This window comes from Crocodylus siamensis, chromosome 1 (assembly GCF_052110815.1).
Source record: "Crocodylus siamensis isolate JL-2025a chromosome 1, ASM5211081v1, whole genome shotgun sequence".
Classification (NCBI taxonomy): Eukaryota; Metazoa; Chordata; order Crocodylia; family Crocodylidae; genus Crocodylus; species Crocodylus siamensis.
This window is the reverse complement of record NC_143395.1, coordinates 309,908,629-309,933,114: the sequence shown is the minus strand read 5'-3', so window position 1 is coordinate 309,933,114 and position 24,486 is coordinate 309,908,629. Positions and strand designations below refer to the sequence as shown.

Sequence of the window (24,486 nt, the reverse complement as noted above, 5' to 3'; positions counted from 1 at the left end):
GGCCAGTTTAAGATCAAAACAATTCAGCAAATATTTTGGAGACATTAAGCAAATGTGACCACCATCTTTTTTACACAAGCTAGGCTTTCCTTACTAGTTTATTTAACTTAAGGATTTATAGGTAATCACTTAAGTGCCTGATTATTTAACTAGTCATAGAAAGGCAAAGCCAAGACTAAAAACGATACTTCAACTACTCTGTGAATGAAAAATACAAAAGCTAATGCAATAAAAAATACATGGGAGCACACAGAGAAATGTGTATGATTGCTAAGTTTCAGGAAGTCCAGGGAGAATAGACAAAAACAGGGAAAGAAGGGCTCAGGGAGCTTTTAAATGGAACATTTCTCCAGAGATAAAGGGTTCTACAGCTGATATTTGCAAACCTGAGTGCCTGAAGGCATTTCCTAAATTTATAATTAGGACCTAAATAAGTGATGGTTTTTTCCAACAAACTTCAGCCTTCTTTGATTTCAACAAGAATTGTGAGTGTTTGGCATCTTGGGCCACCTTTAATCAGCCCCTCAAACAATATTTGGGCACTTGACTTTATGCATGCATTTGTAAACATTTATTTAAACAAATAATAATAGACTGTAAAGTTCTGTCAGTAGTTGTTAGAGTGGTTATGCAAACTGGGTTATATAAAGTTAACAGAGAGAGGACCTGACAATTATAAAATCATAGGAAATAGGGATTGAAGGAATATAGGACACAATAGCCTAGATCATCCAATCCATCCCCCTGTTCTAAGATGAAATCATTTTTACCTAAACCATTGCTGACAGGGGGTTGTCTAAGCTGTTCTCAAAAATTTCCAGTGAAGATTTCAGTCATTATTGTCAATCTATTCTTCTGCTTAACTAACCTAAAATTAAATTCCTGATCCTCACTACCACCCACCTCCAGTTTCTAACCTAAATTTTCCTTGTTGCAATTTAAGCTGACAATTTTTTGTCTTACCCTTGAGTGGAAATGGAGAACAGTTTATTACCTTCCTCTTTGCAGAAACTTTCTATACACTTGAGAACTGTTACTATGTCTGTCCTCGATGTTGTCCCTAGACAAAACAAATCCATTTCTTTCAGTCTTTCCTCGTGGTTCAGTCTTTCTAGTAGAGCTGTATGAAGCTTCGGGTGCTGGCTCAATTCAGAGGAGATTCAGCCCCATTCGGTGGACGAATCTCTGAATCCGAATTGAATTGGGAGACCAATAAAAAGGTCCAAATTGATTTGAAGCCTCTGAATTGATTCAGAAAAGATTCAGCAATTTGTGCAGTCCACGCTCCCCACCACAGGGAGCTGGACCTGGACTCCGTGCCAGTAAGTAGGGGGTGGTGGGGAGGGACACCTTAGGCCCCATCCCCTGCCTACTTCCCCAGGCTCCCTGAGCACCCCTCCCAGCCCTGCCCACTCTCTCAGCCCCATCAATGGCTGCCCTGCCCTGCCCTGCCCCAGGATCCTGGCTCTTTAAAAAAAAAAAGAGAAAAAAAATGCCCCACACTCACCGGCTGCTGCAGCAGCCATCGGAGCTTCTGGGGGCTTGTGGCAGAGCTCCCCATACAGCGCAGGGCATTGGGGGACAGCAGGGGTTGCCCCCTGCCTGGCAGGAGCCGGTGAGTGTGGAGCTTTTTTAAGAGCTGGGATGCTGGGGCTGGGCAGGGCAGCCATTGATGGGGCTGGGAGAGTGGGCTGAGGGTGGCTCTGTTTGATTCAGAGATTTGGCCAATTCAGGGGCAGCCAAATCTCTGAATCGGCTGAATCCAAATCCAAAGTGAATACTAGCCACTTCGCACAGGTCTACCTTCTAGACCTCTGACCTGTTTTGTTGTTCTCCTTTGGACTGTCTGTAATTGGACTACATCTTTCTTGAAGTATGCTACCCAAAATGGGACATACTACTTCAGTTGAGACTTGATTAGTGTTGCATAGAATAGAAGGACTACTTCATGTGTCCTGCACACAACATTTGTGTTTCTACATTCCAGTCTGATATTTTCCTTTTTGGTAAAAACGCAGCATATTCAAGTTCTTTTATGATCTACTATTACCCTCCAATCCTTTTCTGCACACCTTCTACCTAGCCATTTGTTCCCCCTTGATATTTCTGCAGTTGATTATTCCTATTCTATTTAGTTAAAATACTAGCTTTGTGTTTGTCTTTATGGAATTGTATTCTATTTATTTCAGACCATTTCTTTAACTTGAAGTCATTTTGAAATGTAGTCTTGTCCTCCAAAGTGTGTGCAATTCCTTCCAGCTTAATATCATCTCTACATTGTATAAATATATTCTTTATTGCGTCAGCCAAGTCATTACAATTCCAAGCAGCATCAGATCCACAGCATATCCCTGGGGAACCACTTGAAACACCCTTCCTGTATTTCTGACTAACTATGGCTGTGTAGAGAAATCCCATGTGTAGAACTATAGAGCCAGAGCAACAGCCTGTGGGGTGAGACCTCAGTAGATGCTTTGAAAATAAGCTTGCATTACTCAATTGTGAAGGTCAACACCCCTTTAGTTCTGTTTGTGGTTTGCACATGCATCTGGAGTCACTAACTTCTTCAGAATTAGCTGTTGAGCTCAGGGACAAAGTTAAACTCAGCAGCTTGACTTTCTGTTCTTTCATTATCGTTGCAAGAGGAGGAGTTTTCTCTTATGTAAGGATAGCTAATTTTTACTGCCCCATGGACAATTAGCACTATACAACTAGTCATCCCCAATGGTATTTAGACTTTTTTCTTTTTTAGATTATCTTAAATCATTGTTATATATGTTGTACCACTATTAACCATATTATTTATAATTTATTAATGTGAATCGCACATTTAAAACTCAAATCTGAATATTTTTCAGCTATCTTGGATGTTCAGTCCAGAAATGTTGACTCTTTCAAATCTATTATTTATAGTATTCATTCTAATATATGTTTGTATGTTTGGTGTTGTATTAACTAAGGCCTGTTTTTCTTTTCTTGAAATAAATAACTGTCACTCAGTGTTGCAGAGGAATCAATATTGCAGAAGAGCCAGGCTGAATTCCTCAGATAAAATATTGTTGTTCTTTACTTTCTTTTTAAGAATATTAAGAATATTAAACCACAGAAGTAGCAGTGACAAGCAGAATTGTGCATAGGACTCCAGATCTCATCTTTGTTCCTTTAATTAAATTGTAGAGGCTTCCTTTCTGTTCCTACTCCTTGGTAACCAGTAAACACTTAATATAGTTAAATAAGAAGGAGCATTATTATTGATGACAATGAATTAACATTTTTAGAGGCAGATATTACCTGTTTTTCCTGGTTTAGCAGCTGTGCAACTCCAGGAATTTTATTTCACTCTTAACCCAAAGGCTTCTCTTTTCGGTAAGCTCCTCGCCATACCAGTGTGAGGGAAGAAGTGAATAGAAGATTGCTTGTGTTTTGTTTTTCTGTTTTCTTGTATCAGAGATTTAGAGTTCTTTAGATTCTTTCTTTAGAAGTTTTCTGGTTCTTACGCCATAGGAATTATTGACAGATTCAGGGCTCCATTTTGTCACAATGAATGATGTCTCACTCGGCCAGTGGCCCATTGACGTGAATGGGATTACTTACAGAGTGAGGCAGTCTTCACTGTGAGTTAGGGTGGCAAACTCTGTCCCATAGTGTTTCTGAAAGGATTCAGCAATCAAAGTCAAGATTTTCTTTTCATCCTACCTAGTAAATTATTAAATTGCCAGACACATCTACTTTCTGGATAATACTGTAGATACTTTTATTCAATGCCTTTCACTCTCAAAAGGAATTCTGGGGCTTAAACTTTGTCTATGATTTCTGTAGAAATGAAAATAACATAACTTTATAGGTTCTGTTTTGACTTTTCTTATGATTCCTGACACTTACTTCTCTGACCTATTTTTTTTTAATGTGACTTAAACAATTTTAAAGTGATTCACCATTTTAAAATTACATAGATTGTGTGACTAAAGACAAAATTCACACTGGTCCCTGATTTAGGCTTTGATATACCTAAAAGTGTCAGGAGGGTGATGCAAATAAACAGGTACTGTTTCCTTTACAGGAGATGGGGAGATACTGGCACTGTCAAAGAACCCAAATGTTGAACCAGGAAACTAATTAGAATTTTAGCTAATAGGAAACAAAGGGTGTACTCCTGCCCTTCTTTGGATTAAAAGGTTTGACTCAGAGCTATCTACTTGGGATTCGAAGTGAAAAGATCACTCTTGAGGGTAACACTCCCTCTGCCTGAAGATGGTTGTTTGTACCCAAAAGCTTGCAAAGAAGAATTTTTCCAACTATTTTAGTTGGTCTAAGAAAAGATACCAGATTTACCCAAATAACCTTGTCTGGTCTTGAGGGTAGACACTTACTTGGCAAAGCAATGCCTTTTCCCCCTTTTGTACATCAGCCTGTTGATTAGAGCACTCATCTAGGAGGTTATGGATCTTCCTGACCCTAAGGGGATTCAAACTCACCATCCTCGAGGAGTACTATTACCACCAGACTATGGAATAATCCAGGAAGTGTTAGCGTATTCAGCCGAGGAGGAGTAGAGGGGAGTCTGGAGCTCTGGTCCTTGATTCCAGGGTTATTTCTGAATTTTAGTCCAGCTCTCCTTGTCCTGGCAGGGTGCCCGAACTGCCAGTGTAATCTAAGAGTAGAACAGAAACCGGTTTTATCCTGGCTTTGATTGTCTTGGGCATCAAAACAGGTGCAAGGCAATCATCTACATGGACAGCTCAAATGGCAATTAAATAGAATTAGCCACAGTTGTCCCAGGGACTAGTGTCATCTCAGATACTTCACAGGGACAATAGCTTTGGAAATCTGTAGGATCTCAGGATAAAAGATGTTGTCAGGAGAGAAATCCAACATTATTAGCCTAAGGCTCTTTCTGGCTTGCTCTCCTTCTGGCCCCATGACTCTTAGCTACATAATACCTCAGTGTCAGCTGGAGTGGAAGATGCCACAACACAAGTTATTTTATCACCTGGAGGATAAGGCATTTTTTTCTGAAGTGAGAGCTGTAGCTTTGAGTCTCCTCAGGCTTAAGATGGAGCTAAAACCCAGCTTTCCTGCTGTTTGGCTGGGTGCGCCAACCATTCAGTGGAAGCTCCTCCATTAACCATATTTTAAGAGAAAATGACCAAGGCTGCTTCATTTGATATCAAATGCAGTGATATCCTTGTTTTAGGCATTCTGTGAACATATCTAATGCATCAGGCCCTTAAGGGCTACTGGGTGGCAATGGAGCTTAGGCAGGAGTTAGGCACCAAGGTGCTCTGATTGAGTTTCTGGACACATGCAGAAGCTCCCCAGCTAGGCACCTAGAGAAAAACATATACGGATCCTATACATGTACACGGAGCTGAAAATCTAGTGTATTGGAGCAGACTTGATTAATCGAGTCTGCTGGAGCATGAAGATTGATGCACTCCAGCAGCCTTCCGCATCACGTGTATCAGCATTACCACACGTCTCTGTGCTAAAAAAACAGCAGCAGTGCACTTTGAAATAAAACATGTTTGATGAGCTTTAGTTCAAAGCATCCTGCCACCATTTTTTCAGTGCAGGAACACATGATGATGCTGATACAAGCAATGCATGGACATATTTAATTGGCATGGCTCCCTAATTAAAGTGTTCAGCACCGTTTCTCACAACACATGTAAATACCTGTAGGTGCAAAGTTATTTTAGGTGCCCAAGTTGTTTTGTGACCAGTAGTGTAGGTGTGTTTGGTTTTTTCATGGTTGTTCTACATGAGTTCTATTCAGGTACCTGGTTTTCCAAGATAGATGTGTCCCTAAATTCTTATCTTCTGTGTTGTCATCTAGCATGCAGAGTGCCCAAATTTTAAAGCAGTTCATTAGTTTTGACAGATACTAAAACATACATAGCATTACTTGCATTAATTTCTTTCAACATCTTAAGTAAGATTGCTTAACCAGGGAATTAAGATGCATTGATTTTGAACAGTAGGAATTCTTCGTATTTTTTTAATGTAATATAAAATGAATCTGTATATCTTGTGGACGTCTACTGATATTTTATGTGAAGCTAAACAACTCTTTAATGTTCCAAAAATACCTTTAAGAAGTTTGACATCCATTGTGACTGATAGTTCTCTTTTTTGGGTTTTTAGTTAGAAATCTAATTCAATAAATGAAGCTGGCAGCTTTTAATTCACTTGGCTTAATATTACAATATTAAACAATATTAAATTGTATTAGGAGTGCAGATAAAAAACTGGTGCTTTATACTGTCCCAGTGCTTGACTGCATAAACTGAAATCTCATACTTACCTAGTACCTGTTAAAATGGTGAAAATGGTGAAAATTTTCCTTCACCTTAGCATAACTGACAAGTATCTGCCACAACAAGAAATAGAAGAACCTATTTCCAGGTAGTGAGACTAAGAATATCTGCCTGATGATTCTGCTTGCACTATTTTTTCCACCAAGATCTTAAACTATTCTTTTAGTGATTTTCTTATAATATGTGTTTCTTTGATTTAAAAAGGGATATGTTTGCTTTGCAGTGCTACAGGCCTGTTTGCAATTGATTGCTGATAGCAAAAGTGATATCCAACAAAAAGGTAAGAGTCAAGCTCAGAAATCCACCCAGGACTAAGAATATATTGGACCACTGTGGTTAAAGCACACTAGTTTCTGTAGGCACAAGGGAGCATGTCCTGGGTGAACATGGGACAGCCTCTTGCATGAATCCAGAGCAAAGCTTGAACCCAGGCCTCCGCATCCATAGAAAGATGTCTTAACTAATCTGACACCATGCTCCATAAAAAAGTATGAGTACATGCTACACATAGGGTGACCACCTTGTCAAAAGGGGAAGGAGGGACACATGCCCACCTTCCCCCAACCACCCCTGCCAAACCAGAGCCAAGCAGAGTGGGGGCAGATACGGACTGCTCGCTGCTGGCTTAGGGGTCCCCACCCTGCTGCCTTTCCCTTGGGAGCCCTGTGCTGGCCGCGTGCCTCCTGTCCACCCAGCAGCAGCAGAGAACACAACTCCATGTCACCACCTCCACTGCTGCTGAGTGGGCAAGGGATGTCTTGCCATGGAAGTGCAACAGGGCTGGGAGCCCTGAGCTTGCAGTGAGCAGCCCACATCCACGTCTGCCCTGCACACAAATCTGGGGGGCATGTGTCCCCTGTGCCCTCCACCCCCTGGATAAGCCACCCATTGGTCCATTCCACTCCACACGCAGGCCTCACACACTGCCCTACCTGGACAGCACACACAGCCTTTGCCTCACTCCCTCCGTCACCATGGTGGGGAGCGGGGCTCGATCTGATCTTCCTCCTAGCCCTCCTCTACCTCCTGTCCCCCACAGACTTCCCTGCAGGGAGCTGCTCTCCATGCTTCCTGGTTTTGGCATGCACATGCATGCAATATCCCCTGCTTCCCACCTCCGACAGCCCCTTGCAAAGCTGGAACACTACTGCCTCTAAGGGGAAACCTGCCATTTCCCAATCCCTGCAGATGCTGCAAATCCAGGACAAAAGCTATCCCAGAGTCATGCAACCCAGGACATGTGTCTATATATTGCAGGACTGTCCTGCCTAATAAGGGAAATGTGGTCACCCTAGCTACATCCTTGTATATCTTGAATTAGACATTGCCTATATGCTGTTTAAAGACTAAAAGTAATGAAAGTTTTTCAGCTGGATAATTCTCACCGATTTCCTGCTTGTTTCAAGAAATGATGCTATTTTTCCAGAAGTCAACATTGTTATTTTTGCGGAAATGGAAACCAGAATGAAATAGCTATGTTTGGTTTTGGGTGGTTGTTTGTTTTTGGGTTTGTTTGGGGGGAGGGAGGAAGGTTCCTCTTACCAGAAACACTTCTTTTTCTCTCTCTCTCTCTCTCTTTTAGATGATTCAAGCATCGTCCCATGGCTTCTCAGCTTTAAACGAGGAACAGCTTTGGAAGAACAAGGAAATAAAATCGTGGTCAAGGAAACAGGTTATTTTTTCATTTATGGCCAGGTAACAATATTTATTTGAAATGTAATAGCTGACTTTTTAAAATCTTCATACTGTGCATTTAAAATCTGCTTTTATTCATTCTTTAGGTTTTATATACTGATACAACATTTGCTATGGGACATCTAATACAGAGGAAAAAGGCCCATGTATTTGGTGATGATCTCAGCTTGGTGACATTATTTCGTTGTATCCAAAACATGCCTCAGTCTTATCCAAACAATTCATGCTATACTGCTGGTAAATATCTGAGTTTTTGGCTTTATTTATTATAGATCTGTACTTCATGTAATCTATGGTGATACTTTATTTCATATTTTAACAGTTATAAAGAAAATGGAATACATTTAGAAATCACGCTATATATAAACATACAGTATTTAAAAAAAAAAATTTGTGTGTGTGAGTATAAATGACTGAAACAATCCATAAGGAGTACAGTTTTCACATTAACATCATATTTATGTGTGTCTGTATATGTGTGTATATTAGGTGAACACCTTGCTGGGGTTGTTTGACCCCAGTGCTCTTTCCTGCCATGGCAGGGGGTCAGACTTGATGATCTGGTCAGGTCCCTTCCACCCCTACTAACTATGAAACTATGAAAATCTATATATATTTAGATAGCGCAATAACTATTTTAGCACCATGGTCCTCATTAATAAATTAAATCAGTTATGGATCTAATTTGACCTAAATCTGAAACCTTTACTCAGGCAAGGCTCACATTAAGATGGTGTTGGCTCTGCCATTCCTTACAAAATCATTAACTTTTTCTCAAAAACCACACACACAAACCATGTGTGTGGTTTTTTGCTTTAGATTAGTTCTGCATTTATGGGGGGAGGGGGGTTAGTGGATTACTTAGACATTTATATGTGAAATGTTTCCTCTTTTATTCACTCCAATTTGTGATTCACACAGTGATTGTATAGTCTGGTCACCATTTCACAGTTCCAGAACTGGTTGTATTGTGAACTGAAAGGCTAGTAACAATGAACTGTGGCATCACTGAATATATCAGGTACTTGGTACATGATAAAATGCAAAATAAAGCTTCTATTCAGAGAGTCATCTTGCTAAGCAGCAAAAATGAGGAAAGGCAGGTAGAGAACTAAGGGCCTATTGAATGAGGTTTGATGAAATGGAGTTTCATAGTCTATGACAATGGTTCCTTAAACTCTATAGGGAGATAAGGTAATGCACACATATTTAGAGCACTCAGAAGAGTGCTAATAAAAAGTATTAATCTGGCATACGTGTACAGGTCTTGATGTACAGACATGTCTGGTGGAAATTAACTATGTTTCCATATAAGCTGATAGTAAATTTCAATCATCTGTTATGAGAAGCAGAGTTAGACTGATCCTGGTGACTCAACAGTAGCATTCTAAAGATGCCTAAAAAGCTAGGTGACTATATATCTATATTTTTTTAATAAAGCAGCTTATTAAAATCAAGGAGAGAGATTCAAAGGTATGGTGGGCCATAGTATTAGTGCTTACTTGGATTTCTGACACAAAAAGAGTAATGTATTTGATACCATCTGGTAGATCTATAAGTAAAATATTTATATAAAGATATTTCAAATCTCTTGCTAGGCATTGCAAAACTAGAAGAAGGGGATGAGCTTCAACTTACAATACCACGGAAAAGAGCCAAAATATCACTGGATGGAGATGGCACTTTTTTTGGTGCAGTTAGACTCTTGTGATGCTCTGCATTTATACTTCATGCTTATCAACATTTCTTCTCTTTGTGTCATTGAAAAACAAATTGAAATACAATAAAGCTGCCAATTCAGTCTTTTTTCTGAGCCCTTTCATTTGGTTTAATGAGCCAGCCCAAAACAGGAAACCCAAAAGACATGCTTGTGGTACATAATATGAATGACCAGAAACACAACTTATTTTAGGCGATAAAAGAATATATATAACAGCTAAGAGGGCATGTCTTACAGTTTTGAAATTACTTCTTGTCTCAGATGCAAAGTAAAGAGTCCTCCAACACTACAACCTGACTGCAAACTATCTTAAGTGCAAAATAGACCATTATGATTACTAGAGATCCTAATTTTCTCTGATAAAAAGAATCCCCAATTTTTTGATTTAAAAAAGTAACCCAAAATTCACATTTTTCCATGTTTAAAATGAAATGTCATAATATAGCAGTGTTTCATTTTTATCCTGGAAAATGTGGATTTGGGGTTACTTTTTAAAATCTGAATATCGGGCATTTTTTGCCAGAGGAAAACCAGGATCCCTGTTGATTACTAACTCATTATCCATGTGATATTGAAGTGAAATGATCACATCATATTTATATATTGGATAAATCTAACATCTTAAACATGAAATGTTTTATTGTTAAAACAAAGAATTTTAAAAAAATCATCAAGAGTGGAATTCTCATTGTATATATGAAAGTACATTAAGAAGTACAGATAAATTTACCTGGGACAAAAGTAGAATAGTGTTGTGGTAGCTGTCATGGTCCCCAGAGTATCTGAGAAGCTGGATTTGTTTGGTTATAGCTTTTTCTTGGACTCGCTGTATAGTTGGGAGAGATGTCAAACAAGGTTTTTGGCACAAAATTGCCCTTGCTTGAGCAGAAAGGCTCAAGTTACAGCCTCATTTAACTAGTATACCATATAGAACAATATTTTTTTGTTTAACCTCATCTTGGAAATGCTCACTTAAAAAGGAAAGTGAGCAGTAACCCTGTGACACAAGGAGCAGTTATAAGGGACAGTTACAGATCAAGTAAAACAAATGGAAATAGATATACCTAATTCCTGAAAAGAACTGGACTGTTCTAAGGGAAGAGGAGTATTATTATTATTCATGAAGTAGAGAAGTTAGTATTGTAATGTTACATTGAGATATAAAGCCATTGTTTGTGTTAAATCCACCAGTTTTTTGTGTCCAGAAAAGTTATGTGTTTTTTGTTCACAGGCCTGTCTCCTAAAGGTACTGTTTAGACTTTCCCTGAAGACTAGGGCTTTGAGGTCAGAGATGGAATTGTTATTCTGTGAAGTGTTCTCCCACTGGTATGTCTGTCCTTTTATAATTTTCCTATGACAGTTCATTCTAGAGTGGAGTAGTGATATTGGGCATTTATACACATACATTTGTCTACTTCAGCACGCCAGAAATCTAGCACATCAGAGCAGACTCAGTTAATCGAGTCTGCTCCACACGTGAGCTAACATACCTGGTGCTGTATCACATGCATTTGTATAAACGGTGAAATGCACATCAGTGCTGAGAAAATGATACCGGTGCACTTTTGAACTAAAACACCTTCAATGTGTTTTAGTTCAAAAGCGTGCCACCGCCACGTTGTCAGTGCTGATGTGCATTTCCCTGTTTATACAAATGCATGCGCCGCAGCCCCAGGCACTTTTAAAGGTACACAATGGTGCAGTGCAAGCATGTGCACAAATGCCCTTAAGGTCAAAACAGAAATGCATCTCCCGGGTCTAGCTCATGGCACTTACAGAAAGTGCCATGAGTTAGCGTGGTCCTCCAGACCTAACAGGCATTAGCTGTTGGGTCAGGAGGTAGGGGATCAAGCTTCAATTTGGAGCCGAACCAGGGAGAGAGGCTGTGTTTCCATAGCCCAGGGGTGGGCAAAATGTGGCCCATGGGCCAGATGTGGCCCGCCAGGCCATTCTGTCTGGCCCGTGGGACCCCTAAAAAATTTAGAAAATTAACATTTATCTGCCCCTGGCTACCTGTCATGTGGCCCTCAATGGCCTGCCAAAACTCAGTAAGCAGCCCACTGCCAGAAATAATTGCCCACCCCTGCTGTAACCTCTTCCCCAAGCTTTGCCCCTCACCCCCTCCCTGCTTCCATTCTGTCTCAGGATGAAAGGGGGAGAAGGCAGGGGAGGAAAATCCAGTCCCAACTGTGCTGGAATGGGGGGCAGTGAGTGGATTGGAACGCACCTTGGGGGACTCTAATTCACCCGCCCCACCTCTAGCATCAGCTGGGCATTCCTCAGATCGAGCTTCCTCCATTTCCCCTCCCCCCCATAATGAAAACAGCACTAGGAGCAGTGCTGGGCTGCATCAGCCAAGCCATGCTCCTGGTGCATGGAGACAGCAATTAATGAAGGTACTCCACTCTGAAGCATCTTCATCTGAACCCTCACATAGTGATGGTTCAGACTATGGTGGAATTGGGCCCTTTTAAAGCACTCTGCACTTGTCTTTGGTCACAGCTATAGAGTGCTTTCAGGGGCCAGATCAGGCAGAAATTGTCACTTCTGTCTGCACCTTTAGTTTCACCTACATTATTTCTATGATAGCAGTTGGTACGCTGGATGAGCCATGTCACATGTGGTAGAAACAAGTAGGATCTATGGATTATAGTGGTTTCATTGTGGGCAGATAGTGGCAATCTGTTGGTGGGCTTTATGTTTTTTTAGGAAGAGTCTAAAGATGATGAAAAGATTAGTGCTGTTGCAAAGGTTGTTTGGAAGCTTGCATTTGAGAGGCTGGGAATAGGTATCTATACTTTTGACCCCTTTTTATAATTGGCTGTAATTATTTAATGAACTCTCACATCAAAATAGAGGACTGGGCCACCCAGCTGCAAGTGGGAGAACATTTTTAACAGAACAGCCATTCTACCTCTGGCCTGTCTTTAAGGGAAACCTACACAATACTTTTAGAAGATGACCCTGAGAATACTTAACTTTTCTGGGAACACATACCCCAAAAGCATAGACTTGAACAATGTTCTAATTGTACATTACCATTAACCTGTTCTCTCTCCTAACTTTTCTGTACTCCACAGTTAATAGTACTTCTCTTACTTTTTTCAATGGTCTTATTCTTTCACCTAATTAGGTTTCTTTATTTCACTTTTTTCACTTGGTCTATAAACACCTCTTATAACTTATTCCATGGATTCACTGCTGACTTTCCTTTTTATGTGACTATTTTCATTTACATAACAGTGTTAAACAAAAGTCATTGTTCTATCTACTTATTTAGATAAGACTGTATCTGTTTTCCTAGAACTGGCGTAAGGCATTTTGTGTCCCAAACTTTGTGTAATATCTCTCTCAACTAAAGGCTTTCCAATCTGACTAGGTCTCTGAATCCTAGCCCTACCCTCCAGTGTATCTGCTATTCCCCTCAGCTTGGTGTCAAATTTGCTGAGGGTGTACTCCATTCCATCTTCCAGATCATTGATAAAGATATTGAACAAAACTGGTCCCAGGATCGACCCCTGGGGCATTCCACTTGATACCAGCTGCCAATTAGACATCAGGCCATTGATTACTATCCTTTGAGCCCAATGATCTAGCCAGTTTTCTATCTGCCTTACAATCCGTTCATCCAATCCTTACTTCCTTAGAATGCTTGCGAGAATGTTCTGGGAGACTGTATCAAAAGCTTTGCTGAAGTCAAAGTATATTACATCCCTTGCTTTTCCCACATCCACAGAGCCAGTCATGTTATCATAGAAGGCAATCAGGTTGGTCAGGCATGACTTGCCCTTGGTGAATCCATGATGACTGTTCCTAATCAACTTCTCCAAGTGCTTAGAAATGGATTCCTCGAAGACCTACTCCATGATTTTTCCAGGGACTGAAGTGAAGCTGACTGGTCTGTAGTTCCCCAGATCCTCTTTCTTAGCTTGCTTAAATAAAGGTACTATAGTTGTCTTTTTCCAGTCATCTGGGACCTCTCCTGATCCCCACGAGATCTCAAAGATAAGGTTCTTAGGTACCAAATAACCTCTTTTTCTTACAACCATGTCTTTTCATTTTTGTGATATCCTTTACCTAGAGAAAAATGCACATTTAATTTGATAAGTTCTTTCAAACTGGATATAAAAGTGATGCTCAACTTCTGGCCTGTTGACTGAATTTGGCTTTCAGGGGATAACTAGGGGTCCAAATATTTGCCATTGTTGATTGCTGAAGCCAGAAGGGGTCACAAGGTTGAGGACCACTGTGATATACCATACAAAAAGCAGACTGGAGAGTATGAGAGTTGATTTTAATAAATTGATGTGAAACAAGTTATTTAATATCTTGTCTCCTTTGGTATGAACCCATTAGAAGAAAATACGTTTCATCACCACACAAGCATTTTTGTTTGGAATAATTAATGTCTGTAAATCTTTTTTAGTTCCTCAAGTCAATCACTGTATGGATGTAAGGTACTATTATTAATATTTTTTCACCTGTGGCACATATAATTGTTGTTTTAAACACCACAGTGACCAATGGCTATCTCAGATCTTGTATTTCAATCTTTATGGTCCTTGGCAGACATTAAAATGATTTTGCATTTTGGAATTTTATCCCCAGTCTTTCAAATCTCAAATCCTGCCATGTCATGAGTTGGGATCAGGCATACAAATGTTCAGATCCCAGTTGTGCAACTGCTGGTGTAGGGAGCCAGTCCCTCAGGCCATCTCCTTGTGTTTGGACCTTTAAAGGGTGCAGCAGGGTTCTCTGATGCCAAGTTGTACTGGAGCATTTTTCAATAGGTCGGAGGCAGCCCCAATGACCCTGAGCTGCCTTAATAATCAGGTAGGTAGTATAAATTGAACCAGGAGTCTGAGGGAATAGAAAGGGAAGGAAGTGATTAACTAGAACTGGACATGAAATGGAGTAAGAGGGTGACAAGGGGAAATTAGTTGGTATGGAAACTGAGGCCGTTGACACATGTTCAGTTTAAGATGCAATGGGATCTGATTTGGGATCCCAACAATTTTGCCTCCTGCCATATCACTCACGTGTGGCAGGAGGCATGGTTGTGGGATCAGGGATCAGACCCTAATTGTGCCATCTTGCCAGTACAGGGATAGCCTAGGATCATGATTCCAGGGTCCTCCTACACTAGCAAGTAGCCTTGTGCACCCTGCTCCAGGAGTTTTTAAGGGCTCCAGTACGCTCCATGGTCTGGAATGCTAGTCAGCTGACTGGTGCTCTTAGCCATAGGAGCACATCAGATCCCTTCACTCTAGGACACTCCTATGGCTGAGAGTACCAGTCAGCTGACTGGCACTCCCAGCCCCAGTTGAGACAATAAAAGATGTATAATGAATGAAGCAAGAGACTGTGGGAAGACATACAATTGTTATGACTAAAGTTATTCATGGCTGTCCTGGAGAATGTATTCTATCCCTGTGCCTACTACAGCTGGCTGAAAAGTAGGGTTTCTGGTTATCGGGACATTTCTGTTCTTCAAAACTGATTTTGGTCCAAGTTGGAATGGAACCAAAGCTGCTCAAAAATTCAACTGGACTGGAAACTCCCAGGCCCTGTAGCCACTCAGTGGCTCACATGGTCCCCAGTTGAGAGGTAGACCTCCAGCAAAGGGCCATAGGCCTCAGAACCCTGCACTTCTTTAGGTCCTGCCAGCCCAATTGCTTCATGGTCAAGCACCTCAAAACTCTGCCCCAGGACAGGTTTGTTCAGAAATCCAGTGGTGGTTCTTTATAACCTTGTCCTGCATTCAGTAAAAGGTAATTAGGACATTATGAACAAAGCATTTGAGACTTTTGTGTTTTGGGGGATTTTTTAAATGACATTTTGTTCTGTTGGAAAATTTCTGACCAACTCTACTGTCTGATACTGAGTTCCTTAAAAAAAAACTTCACAGGTGTTCATCTGTTGTGTGTTCCTCATTTTGTATATGACCAACTTAAGGCTATGTGGTCTAATTTGCAGAAGTGCTGAGCTTTCACAGCTGCCACTGAAGTCTGTGGTAGCTCTACTGTAAACATATGGGATGCTATACAATACTAAAGTGGAAAAAGTAGTTCCTATGCAACTCAAATGATATATATATAAAATTAGTGAACACTGATCCTAAGTGTTCCCTCTGTAAAAGGGAATAATAATACCTTATCATTTCACTGGGATGTTGTAAAAATGAATGAAATAAATGTAGCAATGTGTGCCATAAAAATAACTACTTCTGCCATCAGAGCCAGGTTTAATAGTGTGTAGTAAATAAGGTACTGGACTTCCCACTGAGTAATAAGGATAGAAAAAAAATGTTGCTCATTAAGTGAACACTATCTATCCTGGGGATTTAATGCAATTAGGAATGCTATGGGGAAAAAATAACATGGGATTACACAAAGTTAATTCACTCAAGTTGTTCTGGCAACATAAATTCTGGCACTCTTTTTAGCCATTTTTGCTTGTTCTAGTAAATGTAGAAGGGCCTGAAATCTGTTGTTCTCTCCCATCTCAGGTAGAATGTAGAGCCCTGATTCTAGTACTGCAATTCCATAGTCCAAAGAAACAGGACTTTGTGACCACTAGATTTGTGTAACTGCAGATTCAATGGGCTGTAGTTCCAACTTTCTCAGGCTACATCCCCACTCTATTAGGCTAGGGACAGACATTCAAAAAGCCTGAGCCTAAATTTAAACTAGGCTTGTCGGGGGAAGGGGAAGATGAGGGCGGAGGAAACATCAGACTGCCAGACCAAACAGCACCCACAACTACAGCCCAGCCCAGACCAATGAGTGAAGCGAATAAACAGGTAAGAGATAGGGGCCAGGGTAACGCTGGGACTAGGGGGTCAGTATATACACCCACAGGAGGCCTCAAATGCCTCTACACAAACGCTCGTAGTATGGGCAACAAGCAGGAGGAACTCACCCTCCTGCTGGCTGACACCAGCCCGGACATAGTGGGGATTACGGAAATGTGGTGGGATGCAACGCATGATTGGGCGGTGAATGTCAAGGGCTATAGGCTGTACAGGAGGGACGGGATAGGAAAGAGAGGTGAGGGCATGGCGCTTTATATTAAGGAGGAATACACATCCTCGTTAATTAGCAAGGAGTCAGGGGAGGGGCACTCTGAAGTGCTTTGGGTTAGAGTACAAGGCAGTTGAGGGGAAAGGGACTTAACGGTGGGAGTCTACTACAGACCTCCCAAACAGGGAGAGGAGCTTGACCAGAAATTCTTGGGTCAGCTCACCGAGGTAGCGAAGGCTAAGGATGTGGTAGTCACGGGGGACCTGAATTTCCCGGATATCTGCTGGGAAGAACAGCCAGCCAGGACTGAACGCTTACGTAGGTTCTTGGCCAGAGTGCAGGACCTCCATCTAACCCAGGAGGTGCACAGTCCCACCAGGGGAGACGCCTTGCTGGACCTAGTCCTGGCCACGGGTGATTACCTGGTGAAGGGGCTGCGGATGCTCGACCACCTGGGCGACAGCGATCATCGCCTGCTGCAATTCACCATCCAGCGCAAGGTGGCAAAGGCATGCAGTAAGGCAGCGGCCCTAGATTTTAGGAGGGCAGACTTCAATGAGCTAAGGAGGATAGTTGGAGAAGCGCTGAGCTCCTGGAGGGGAGGGGACCCAGGTGTCCAAGGAGAGTGGTCGCTCCTTAAGGAGATGATCCTCCAAGCCCAAAGGAAGGTAATCCTGATGAGGATCAAAGGGAGCAGGAGAGCACACAAGCCTCCATGGCTCACCAAAAGCATCCGGGAATGTCTCCTTGCTAAAAAGGAGGCTTACACCCAATGGAAAGAAGGGATCATCACCAGGGAGGACTATTCTGTAGTTGCTCGGGGATGTAGGATGGTAGTTAGGAAGGCCAAGGCAGAGATGGAACTGGGACTAGCTTCCCAGATTAAGGACAATAAGAAGTCCTTTTTTAAATATGTAGGGGGTAAAAAGAAGGTCCTGGGTAATGTGGAGCCCTTGCAGGACGCCATGGGAAACTTGGTCGTCACACCAGACGGCAAAGTTAACATGTTTAATGATTTCTTTGCCTCCGTCTTCCTAAGTAGGGACCAGAACAGCCACCTCCCTGCTGGGCCCCCCTCGGGCCCCAGGGGAGGCACACCTGGGCCATGGGTTAGCGAGGATTTAGTTAGGGAGCTTCTGGAGGGGTTGGACGTATTTAAGTCAGCCGGGCCAGATGATCTCCACCCTAGAGTTCTAAAGGAACTGGCCAAGGTCATTGCAAGTCCCCTGGCACAACTTTATGAGCACTCGTGGCGCTCTGGTGAGGTACCGGAGGACTAGAAGAGGGCCAACGTGGTCCCCATCTTCAAAAAAGGCAGGAAGGAGGACCCGGGAAACTGTAGGCCGGTTAGTCTTACCTCGATCCTAGGCAAGCTGTTCGAGAAAATTATGCTGGCACACATCCAGGAGGGGCCACCAGGGGACTGCATGCTTAGGGGCAACCAACATGGGTTCATCAGTGACAGGTCCTGTCAGACCAACCTGGTGGCCTTTTACGATCAGATCACCAGATCATTAGATGCAGGGGTAGCAGTGGATATAGTCTTCCTGGATTTCCAGAAGGCTTTTGACACTGTCTCTCACCCCGTTCTCATTAAGAAACTGGGGGGCTGTGGTGTAGACACCCACACAGTCAAATAGGTCACCAACTGGCTGGTGGGCCACACCCAGAGGGTGGTAGTTGATAGGTCCTTCTTAACCTGGAAGGATGTGGGCAGTGGGGTTCCGCAGGGCTTGGTCCTCAGGCCCACACTGTTCAACATCTTCATCAGTGATTTGGACGAGGGGGTAAAAAACACCCTGTTCGAATTTGCTGATGACACTAAGATGTGGGGGGATGTGGGCACACTGGAAGAATGCAACAGGCTACAATCAGACCTAGACAGGTTACAAGGGTGGGCGGACAAGAATAGGATGGGTTTCAACACAGACAAGTGCAAGGTGATGCACCTTGGGAGGAACAACCGGCACCATACCTACAGGTAAGGGAACTCCCCTCTTGTCAGCACGGAAGTGGAAAGGGACCTGGGGGTCATCATTGACTCCAAGATGAACATGGGCCGGCAGTGTGGAGAGGCAGTTAGAAAGGCCAACCGCACCTTGGCATGCATCCACAGATGCATCTCGAGCAGGTCCAAAGATGTGATCCTCCCCCTTTATGCGGCACTGGTCAGGCCGCAGCTGGAGTATTGTGTCCAGTTCTGGGCACCACACTTCAAGAGGGATGTTGACAGCATGGAGAGGGTCCAGAGGAGGGCCACTGGTATGATCAGGGGAGAGCAGGGCAGGCCCTATGAGGAGAGGCTACGGGAAGTGAACCTGTTCAGCCTCCAAAAGAGAAGGCTGAGGGGGGATCTTGTGGCCTGTTATAAACTAGTCAGGGGGGATCAGCAGGCATTGGGGGAGTCACTGTTCCCCCGAGCACCACCAGGAGTGACCAGGAATAACGGTCACAAGCTGGCAGAGGGTAGGTTTAGGTTAGATATCAGGAGGCGCTACTTCACAGTCAGGGCGGCTAGGGTCTGGAACCAGCTTCCAAGAGAAGTGGTGCAGGCTCCTACCCTGGGGGTCTTTAAGAGGAGGTTATATGCTGGGGTCATTTGACCCCAGTATTCTTTCCTGCCATGGCAGGGTGTCGGACTAGATGATCTGCTCAGGTCCCTTCCGACCCTAGAAACTATGAAATTGTTTCAATCTTTGCAGGTTAGTCTAACCTGGACAGGCTAAACCAGTTTCTAACAGCACAGACATCCCCTCTGGACTGAGGAAAGTCAGGCACATCCCTGCAGTGGCTTAGACTAGAAGCCAGGAGGCGCTAGCACCGCCCTCCCTTTCCTTCCACAGTGGTGAACTGAAGGGGGTGTAGCCAGGCCCTGGGAGGATCCTCTGATTAGGAGCCCCACCCTCCATAACGGAGCATTTATCAGCTCTGTTATCAGCATTTAACAGAAAACAAAGCCCCTCGCCTTAGTTCAAGCTCTTCTTAAACAACTTTTTGCAAGGAAGGGAGGAAGGGAACATTCCAAGGAGGGACATTACCAGATACCTGTTGATTAGCTCCAAAAAGCCCTAATGACACTGTCCTCTCTGCCTTACAGAGACACCTCTTGGCATTAGCTAGCATACCACATGCTGCAAGGTGGGGGAAGGCAGGATGAAGCCAGGTAGATGCTTTGTACCCTTGAGTCTCTGCCAGAGCTCCAGCGAGGGATCAGAGGGCAAGAACCAGACTTGCTGTGGAGCAGAGAGCCCCACCCAGCCGAGAGAGCATGCCGGGATGCTGGGGGAGTCTGGTTTATCTGAAACCAGCAAGGGGTCTGGGACAGACATTGCATAAACTGGTTTGACCCAAACCAGTTAAGTCTGAACTACATTCAATTAAGTTTATCTCAAACTGGTTTCAGCCATTTTCAGACTGGTTTATGTGCACTGAATGTCTGTTCTGTTACAGGTTTAAACGAATTTCTGATCACTTAAACTGATTTATGTGTAATGTCGTCCCTAGTCCATATGGGTAAATCCAGGAAAGGTTAAGTTGTCCTGGGCATCCTTTTCACAGCTCCTATGTGGAATAGAGCCATACCATATCTTGATGACAATATAAGCTATGGAAACACAGTCGTGACACTGATCTGTGAAGCATGAGCATTAGGCAGGGCTGACAGAGAATTCAGGAGGTTGACTATTGGAAATAAAATCAATGCTTGTTGTCTGGGTGGGCGTTATCTGAACGGTAAGTGAGCACTAATAGCAAAATACCTAGAAAGCCTAGCAAAATCAAACACCCAGTTGATGCTGAAATATGATAATGCTGCGAGACCTGGAAGCCCCCAAGACCTGGAACAGAATTCCATCAGAGGTGGTGTAAGCACCTACTCTGGATTCCTTTAAGAGTCAATTGGACATTTATGTTGCTGGGATCCTGTGACCCCAGCTGACTTCCTGCCCCTGGGGCAGGGGCTGGATTTGATGATCTTCTGAGATCCTTTCCAGCCCTAATGTCTATGAAATCTATAAAATGTAACTTTCTGAGTTTTACTTTCCACTCATGGAGCAAAAAGGCAGATGACAGTTGTTCTGTTGAGTCTTCACTTAGCATGCCGCATGCTTTCCTACGGTTGTTATTAGAGAGATGTTAGACAAACTTTCAAAGAAAAGTGGTAAATATGATCAAGGAGATGGAGGGACCAATTTGTCAACAAAAGATAGTGAAAAGGAAATTCTTTTTAAAACTTGGCTAAGAAACAGCTAAGGAGCACCCAGACAATCACCTTCAAGTATTGCAAAGGACATTTTGTGAACTGTATACAAGACAGGTTTTGTAGACAGGATAGTATTCAGGCAGTGCTTGGAATCAGTAACATTGGTATTTGAGGAAGTTATTCATTCAGGACTGAGGGCTGAGCGCCAAGGGTTCTATGTTCATTTCTTAGCCCTGCCTTGGAGTTACCCTGTGATCTTAGCCAAGCCAAGTTATTTCTCTGCTGATTAGTTTCCCTATCTGTAAAAAGGTGGTAAGAATGTTTGCTTGTATCACTAACGGCCTGGTTCCCAATCAAGTAGAAGGCAGAGTAGAGCCTTCTGTTCAACTACAGACCAACATTATGTCTCCCTGGGCATGTCTACATGAGATGCTAACTGTGCAGTAACCTAATAATATTGCACAGTAGTGCATCACAGCACAAACAGTGTTAATATTATAATGCATACTATTATTAGGCTACTGCACAGTAGTGTCACTAAAAAAGGTGTTTGCCAGTGCTACTGTGCAGTAACCACTGCATATTCATGAACATGTAGACATGCTCCCTGCTCCCTACCAAGCTCTTCATTAGAACCTCCCCAGGGACGTTTACTCTGCAGGTTTTCCATCACAGGTAGCACCTAAAGACAGCTTGAATCTTGTACAGAAGAATCACCAAAGCCAGAGGCACATAAAGTGGCCTGCCCCACCCCAATACTAGAGGCTGGTCATTAACCCTTGCTCACATTCCCTATCAACTCTTTGACAGCATTCTCCAAGGTTATCACTCTCTACCATTACTTTTTGCTCTCTCCCAACTGGTATGGCTTACTCTTGTGAAGTGAAGTGCCAACTGACTCTTTTTCTCTGTTTAATTTTTAGTCTCTTATTTTCACTGTCATCCTCCCTTCACCTACACACTCATTTTTCCATTCTCTTTCTTTACCATGTCCACTAATCTCCATCCAAGTAAAAGGACGAGGATGAGAGCAGGACTTTTAAACAGAATTGTAGCTACTTTAACTTGTCATAACTGTGCTCACTGATGTGGCAGACATTATTGGTAAACTGCCCAAAATAAGTTTGATCATATATTTTTCTAAAAATTCTTCAGGGACCTATATTGACATGGGTGAGCTTGCTATATTGACATGGGTGTGCTTTGTGCTGATAGCAGCAGAGTCCATAGTTTACTGAAAATAACAGTTGCCAATAAAATTGCTGTGCCTAAGGATTAAGTGGGTGAGTTTAGCAATATATTAGAATTGCTAATGTCACCTGTGGTCTTGTAGGTATTTCTGGCATCTGGTAATGTTTGCATAGTGGAGAATGTTGGTATATATGTTGGTGAAGTTTATAGTGGCATGGATGTCATTCTCAGGGAGGTGGTTACATTATGGATTTTATTGAGGAAGTATGAAAACTCACTTTTTGAGTGAAAATAGCTGGATGATTTCTATGAACCATGACATTTTTTCATTGAGTACCACAGATGAATATGATGAGTCTGCCAGTATTCCTTCATTTATATATCTTGCAGAGCCTCTCAGGGTAGGAAAACTGATAATTAGTTTGTGCAGTTTTTCTTGGAGCTTCCAGGGAGAGGATTTGAGGATCAGCTATTACAGCTATACCACCATCAACATTGACATTTCTGGTTTTTAGCTCTATAGTACACATAGCCATGTGGCCACTAGAGGGCAGCTCTATCACATGCCAAACATGAAATTGATCCTTTGTATACTGATGTTAACTCCCTGCAAAATTAAAGTTAAAAAAACAAAACAAAAAAAACCAATACCTCTCCTTTGATTTGAATTTACCTCTCACCACTCTGAAAGCCAACATGAATAAGGAAACCCACATTTCTGGAACACAGAGGACAATGAAGTACTGCTTCATGCTTAGGTTCTGGAAGGCAGTCTAACCTGTCTATTCTTTGTTGCATTTGCTTCTATGACAAACATGACCCATTTTCCACTCTCTTTATTGAACTTTCTATATATTTTTTCCATTTTAAGGCAAAAGAAAAAAATTGCTTGCATAATTAATCTCATTTTGTTCAATAGATCATGTGCAGTTAGAGAAAAAGTCATAGGATCAGCATAGCTGCAAGCCAAGACCTAGGTAAACTGAAGTTTCACAGAACTGAACATTTCATCCATGCTTCCAAACCAGTGCAAAGGAAGCTGTTGTGCGGTGACCGCAGTTGTTATGCTGAGCAGGGCCCTCTCATTAAAACTATTTTGCTACCCCTCCTTCCCTGATTACTGCCTGTGTCCACCTGTCCTGCCTTGTCTTGTATTTAAATTGTGAGTTCCATAAGATGGGGATGTGTCTTTTTTTTTATCCTGACTTTGTACATGTCCTAGTGTAAAGAGGTCCTAGTCAGAGCTGTGTGAATAATTATTTTGGATAGTAGCCACAAAAAACCCAACCCCTCCCCCTCCCAAAACCCCCCCAGCCCCCCTCCCCCACAATAAATCAGTTCCCTGTCCCTGAGGCTATCTTACACAAAATATTAATTTCAGGGTTTTCTTAAAATGAAACATTTTTATTTCAATTTCTGGAAACCAAGTGAACCTAGGCACTGTTCACAAAATGGTTTTGGGGGTGCATTTCCTCCCTTCACTCATGTCACAAGGCCCAGTTATTGGAACCCTCACATAGGAGATGAGATGCGTGGATTAACATTCTCTCTTTGTCTAATGTTGGTGGTCTTTGTCTTAGGCAAGTACCCTAAGCATCAGAGTTCAAGAGTCCTTTTCTTGTTCTGGCCCAGTTACTGTAGGCAAAAGTGCAAAAACTTTACCAGGAGAGATTGAAAGTTCAAGTACTTGTCTGTAATTGGGGATAGGGGAGGACCTGAAATAGCAGTGGACTCCTGCAGCCCCAGAAAAGCACGTAACCACGTGTAAACTGAGGGCACGGCCTTACCACAAGTGCCTCCTTGGTTTTGTGGCTAGCACTTAATCCCCTTAAAATTCAGCCTGGAAAAATGTTGAATCGTTTCCTTTAAAAATGTCAAAATGTACTATTTCAATCTCTATTTTTTTCCACTTCTTGTACCTGAATATATTTGATGAATATGACCCTAAGCTGCAAATATTTTGGGCTGCCTACACATGAATAAATTATTTGCTATCCTTGTCTTCGTTCTCTTTTGCAACACGAATAAAACTAGTTGAACATGTGCAAGGAATCTTAGATTAGTTTGGAAGGAAGAAATACTCCCTCTCCAACAGCTAATACATTTCTTCAGATTTTTCTGGTCTATCAATTTCTTTCTGTAATGGGTTTTCATATTAGAGTTGCAAACCATTCCAAACCATACTGTCAGAGCAAGAGCAATACAATCCACATCTCTGCACAGCTATCATCCAATTCACAGGTACTGCGACTGAACACACATTGTTTTAATCTTCTCAAATATTTGCCTTTTCAGAGAAGATGCTTGTCTCTACATCTTCATCACTTATTTATACATGGC

At 42.4% G+C, this 24,486-nt stretch overlaps 1 protein-coding gene across 4 annotated transcripts in view; it reads left to right on the top strand.

Moving 5' to 3' along the window:
- The window catches only part of TNFSF13B (TNF superfamily member 13b), a 34,065-nt gene extending 10,618 nt beyond the window's left edge, over positions 1 to 23,447 (top strand). For 2 of the 4 annotated variants that reach the window (XM_090031691.1, XM_090031692.1), the window contains 4 exons: positions 6,541 to 6,597; positions 7,900 to 8,012; positions 8,099 to 8,249; positions 9,611 to 9,808. In XM_090031691.1, coding sequence (XP_089887817.1) covers positions 6,541 to 6,597; positions 7,900 to 8,012; positions 8,099 to 8,249; positions 9,611 to 9,723 — 434 coding nt within the window. In that variant the 3' untranslated portion in view covers positions 9,724 to 9,808. Of the gene's footprint in view, positions 1 to 6,540; positions 6,598 to 7,899; positions 8,013 to 8,098; positions 8,250 to 9,610; positions 9,809 to 13,468; positions 13,796 to 23,065 lie in introns of those variants that run through there. The other 2 variants (XM_090031693.1, XM_090031694.1) reach the window with 2 other exon arrangements.
- Positions 23,448 to 24,486: the final 1,039 nt, after the last annotated feature.